A 5,838-nucleotide genomic window follows, 5' to 3' on the forward strand; every position below is an offset into this window, starting at 1 on the left:
TTGAACTCGGTGATAAGAGCATTTATTTTTTGGGCCGAAAAAATTTGAAAAGTATAGAATAGATACTACACCATGTTTCAAAAAACGTTTTTTTTTTCAAACTATTCTATGTTAGAGAGTATCATTTCAAACAAAAAGGTTTTGTTTCATGTTTGTTTAAACCTTTAATTCAGAAAAGGTTTTGTTTCATGTTTGTTTAAACCTTTAATTCAGATTGCATTTGGTTTACAGTTTAGTTTTATCTTACAGTTCTTACTTTGGGAACGCGGACTTGGAGGGTAGTGGATCAAAACTAAATGGCCCATGCAGGTCTCGAACTTGCGACCTTCGCGTTATTAGCACGACGCTCTAAACAACTGAGCTAATAGGCCAAGTTAATGTCCTTTTTATGTTTTTGTTATATGTCTCTGATTGTATTTGATTTGTTTATGATGTTTAAACTCTTCACCGTGGTAATTTGGATTTTTTTTTAATCTTTTCTATTCAATATGCGTTTATGAATGTAGTCATTTATGATTAGACATTAGGGATTTGCTTATTTATTTCAGGCATGAAGAAAGTCTCATTACTAGCTTTTCAATACTATTGATTACACTAGATATATAAAATGATTTAACCCAAACTCATAGGTCTATTTTTGCCTCTGTCCTTAGGGTTTTATACAAAAATAAATTACAGGCCGAATTTATCATATAGGGATCTCAGATAAGAATTCGTGCTCATGAGACAATTAGGAATTAATCAAAACCGTCTATCTGGATTCTGGAAAGATCTAACGGCTTAAAAGTAGAAATGGAGAGAAAAAATACTGTGACTATTTTCACAAATAACTTGAACTTTAAATGCAGGTAGCAACACTATAGAGTACATTTAGCAACACCATAGAGTGCATCTCATTATTACGAGTTGCCTAAAAGTTGGATTGTAAAGTGATTTTGGTAGACATAAATTTAAATTTAAATTTGAATTTTTAATTAAATCTAGTCAGGACAACAAACCATGTATTTTGGCTATCCAAAGTTATTTGAATTTGTATATTTTATACTACTGCATTAAATATAATATTCGTAAACATAGGATATGTGTGTTGTTTCATGTTCCCAAGGATTATATATTTTATTTTATGGTAAATGCAGGCCATCCATGTTACTTGTTACAAAAATTAATAATAATTAATTTACATTCCCAAATATATATTATTTCAATAACATTGATATTTTCATCATGTCATATTTGAATACTTAATTTTATATTTTTATATTTGAAAGACCATTTTGAATTAAAAAAAAAAAGTTATATCAATTTCATTGGTTAAGTCGTATAACTTTATTACAATTAACAGATTTAAGTCCAACATTGTAAGTGTAAAAACATATTTGAGGAATCACCAATCACCAATTATATAAAAGCACCCAACAAACAGTCGTTATACCGTGATTACTGATACTACAGGTCATCTAAAAAGATAGTGCCATACATTTGTTTTTATATTATCGAAATACTACAGGTCATCTAAAAAGATAGTGCCATACATTTGTTTTTATATTATCGAATGAAACTGTAGTTATATCAAAATGTAACTGTAGTTGCGTTGAAATGTAACTGCAGTGTATATGAATTGATACTGAATAACAATTTCATTTTTGTGTTTTATGTTTTATGTTATCGAATGAAACGGTAGTTATATCGAAATGTAACTGTAGTTGTGTTGAAATGTAACTGCAGTGTATATGAATTGATACTGAATAACAGTTTCACACTTGTGTTTTTATATTATTGAATGAAACTGTAGTTATATCGAAATGTAACTGCATTTGTGTTGAAATGTAATTGCAGTGTATATGAACTGAAAGTGAATGACGCGGAACAGATGTGGTTTCATCTGTCTGTTTTCATTAAGCAAAACGACGTCGTTTTGATGCGCAATTGTGGATTGCGGTCCACGATATAATTTTCGCGCAACAAAGCTGTAAACATTCATGTCGTGCCGTGCTATGCGAATTATTATTATTATTATTATTATTATTATGTTTTTGTTTTTTGTTTTTTAGTCACCAATTTTGTTTTTGTTTTACTTATCAACTCTTTCAACTTTTGATTGTGATTATATTTTATAAGGTGACAAAGAAAAGTCACTGTTATTATCATTTGAGTGAATGCATCGGATAAATTCTGATTTGTGATTCTAGTTAATAAAGAACGACAAAGAGGTAAACAATACCAATATGAAAACAAATAAAGTACCAATTATCAACCGCATAAAAATAATTAAAAATAAAATAATGCTACGTGCTTCTTATATATTTATCTAATTGGTAAACAAATCCTTTTTCAAATCAATTACGGGGTTAATCCATATATGAGCGCCCAATAAATAAAAATCTCATCAAAAGAAAGGAGTGGAGAGGAAATTCAAAATGCAAGAAATCATTTTCCTTTAAATTAATAGGGGGATGGAATTGGATAATCATCAATAATTGAAAATCCAAATTGTTTAAAAAAAAAAACCAAATTAAAAATATATTTCACTGCATTATCATGTCTACATGTGATTGTAAATTAAGAAAACAAACAAAACAGAATATATTCTTTATCTTTATTTCTCTTCCTTAAATACTAAAGATAAACAAGGCACTGATTACTGTTTGTTTTTGGAGCTAAACAAGATGGAAAGCAGAGAAGAAGAAATTCCTTTGATTACGCCTTATCAAATGGGAAATTTCCAACTCTCTCACAGGTTCATTTTACTTCCACTGTTATATTTATACGTTTTTTTTTTTCTTCTCAGTTTTAATTTAGATATGTTTGATCTGTTGCGATGTAGTCCAAAAAACTTTGATTTGCAGTAGAAAATTAGATCTTACATAGACTACAGAACTTAGGAGTGAATAGAAAATTGTGAAAAGTAGATAGTATTCAGATTTAATGAAGTGAATGTTGAGATATGTGATGTGATAAATGCAGAGTGGTTTTGGCACCATTGACAAGGCAGAGATCATTCTTCGGAGGCATTCCGCAACCGCATGCCGCCGTGTACTATGCCCAGAGAGCCTCTAAGGGTGGGCTTCTTATTGCCGAAGCTACGTGGATTTCTCAAACTGCCACAGGGTAAATTCCACATATATATTTGTTAAGCCAATTAACCAACATTAGTTTTGGGGAAAAAGTTTTCCATTGGGATGGTGTATTTTGTTTTTAATGGAAGTTGGGAAGAAAGTATGTATCACATGGTTGGACAATTTTTCCCTTATTACTTTGATTATCATTATCATTGTGTAGCGATGTTATAGTCTTTGCACTCATTATTCTTTACAATTCCAAACTCAATCACACAACAGAATCAATATTTCTAGTAATTTGTTTTTCACAAACCAAACAATTCTTCCTAGTGATTTCTTTTCTATGGAATTTCAATTCTATTTTCCGTGAACCAAACGGAGCCTAAATAAATTTATATTGCCCTATTGGAGAGAGTCGAACTTGTAAGTTGTAACCTTATGGTTACTAAGTCAACTATTCAACTAACTTGGCTGTGTTGACGAGGTAAACCCACAACTATTACTCCGAGGGTATGCACGGGATAATAATGTTAAGTTTTGTGAAATGGTATATATATAGTTTCTACTTACATTTTAAGTATTGTTTCCTTGAATTGAAGCTATCCCAACACTCCTGGTATTTGCACAAAGGAGCAAGTAGAAGCCTGGAAACCAATAGTAGATGCAGTTCATGCCAAAGGTGCTGTGTTCTTCTGCCAGATTTGGCATTGTGGCAGAGTTTCACATTATGGTAAGCTATCTGTTGATACCCATAATGTTTTAACTTTTAATTTAGCTGAGATAGTCTTAAGTTTTTTTTTTTATTTTTTTGAAAACGGATTTATAAAGTATTATATATGATTCGGTTTATAGATTTTCAGCCAAACGGGCAACCTCCAATCTCTAGTACGGGCAAGGTATTAGCCCCTCAAGTCAGAACCAATGGCGTAGATGTTGCACATTTTTCTCCCCCAAGACCGCTAAGAACAGATGAAATTCCTGGTGTTGTGAACCAATTTCGGCTGGCTGCAAGAAATGCAATTGAAGCTGGTGAGCCAATTCTATAACTTCATAAAGTATCAGGGCCTATCCAGCCCAAAAATGTGTTGAGATTAAAAACAAGAAGCAATGGTAGAAAGTAAAGATCGAAGCATGATTTATCACACTTAATACAACCAATGTATTTATAGACATTTATTCCATACAATGAGTCTGATCGAATTCGCTCAACTCCTAGACAGACTCAAATTCCTTATATGAGACAATTTCCTAATTCATATATGAGACAAACTCAACAAAATTGTATTTTTTTTTGTCATAAGTCAACCTATGTTTGTTGACTATTGTTGTGTTTGGTAGGTTTTGATGGAGTTGAGATCCATGGAGCCCATGGCTATCTAATAGAACAGTTTCTCAAAGACCAAGTGAATGACAGAACAGATGAATATGGAGGCTCCTTGGAGAAGCGCTGCAGGTTCGCTTTAGAAGTAGTGGAAGCAGTTGCCAGTGAGATTGGAGCGGGTAGAGTCGGGATAAGGCTATCCCCGTTTGCAAACTACCATGAATCGGCTGACTCCAACCCAAACGCGTTGGGCCTTTATATGGCCCGAGCGTTGAACAAGTACAACATTTTGTACTGCCATGTGGTCGAGCCGAGGATGATCAAAGTGGGCGAGAAGGCTGAGTGCCACGAGAGCTTGTGGCCGATGAGGAAAGCGTTCAAGGGCACGTTCATGGTTGCAGGGGGATACGAAAGGGAGGACGGGAACCAAGCCGTGGCAGATAACCGGGCTGATTTGGTGGCGTATGGGCGTTTGTTCTTGGCTAATCCAGACTTGCCAAAGAGGTTTGAGGTTGATGCTCCTCTTAACAAGTACAATAGGGCAACTTTCTATAGGCCTCATCCAGTTATTGGCTATACTGACTATCCATTTCTTGAAACAGCTATTGTGTGATCTTTGGAAGAATTTCTGATTTTGTATTCTTTTGGTTATCTGATAACCTGGGATGAGAATGATAGAGACTTAATCTCGGATTCATTATTTTTTTAAAATATGTAATGTAGCTTATCATCAAACTATATTATAAATTTCGTATTGGTATTAGTGGTAATATATTGGTATAGGTATTGTGATTTCCTATGTAAGTGCTTTCAATTCTGGTTTAGTACTTTCCCACAAATAAATTTAATTTTTGAGAAAATATTTCTAAGAAATATATTTGATGGAAATAATTTTTCAGGGACAATTAATTAACATGGTTGGTGTTACTCGAGAAACATAAAAATTAAATTCTTTAGAAAATTAATTAATGTGTTTGGTTTGTTTAAACTTTTCTAGATTTTAAAAAAAAAATCTCTAATATATTCCTACTATATATACAAGCATTAAGAAAAAAAAAATAATTGAGAGTTTATAAATCACTTGAAAATTAATAAATCATATATCAAAAAAATTTTAGTATGTAAGAAGAATATTCAAAGTACAAAACAATAGGTATGTAAAAAAAATTAAAATCAAGTTTAAAAACAACTCATGAATATATATATATATATATATATATATATATATATATATATATATGTGTGTGTGTGTGTGTGTGTGTGTGTGTGTGTGTGTGTGTGTATATATGTGTGTATATATATATGTGTGTGTGTGTGTGTGTATATATATATATATATTATATATATATATGTGTGTGTGTGTGTGTGTATATATATATATATATATATGGGTTCTTGTGCGATTGGCCTTCTCCGGTGTGGTTGTTTAGGTGCGTGATTTGTGTGCTTAAGTTGCGT

The 5,838-nt window shown here is 32.2% G+C and overlaps 1 protein-coding gene across 1 annotated transcript; it reads left to right on the plus strand.

Moving 5' to 3' along the window:
• The first annotated feature begins 2,608 nt into the window (after nucleotides 1-2,608).
• LOC116003848 (putative 12-oxophytodienoate reductase 11) lies at nucleotides 2,609-5,177 on the plus strand. Its single transcript, XM_031243790.1, has 5 exons — nucleotides 2,609-2,737; nucleotides 2,965-3,108; nucleotides 3,659-3,789; nucleotides 3,912-4,088; nucleotides 4,398-5,177. The coding sequence occupies exons 1-5, from the start codon at nucleotides 2,667-2,669 to the stop codon at nucleotides 4,991-4,993; spliced, it is 1,119 nt and encodes a 372-aa protein (XP_031099650.1). The 5' UTR covers nucleotides 2,609-2,666; the 3' UTR covers nucleotides 4,994-5,177.
• The last annotated feature ends 661 nt before the right edge of the window (nucleotides 5,178-5,838 follow it).

The sequence above is a fragment of the Ipomoea triloba genome, chromosome 14, assembly GCF_003576645.1.
Source record: "Ipomoea triloba cultivar NCNSP0323 chromosome 14, ASM357664v1".
In the NCBI taxonomy this organism is placed as follows: Eukaryota; Viridiplantae; Streptophyta; class Magnoliopsida; order Solanales; family Convolvulaceae; genus Ipomoea; species Ipomoea triloba.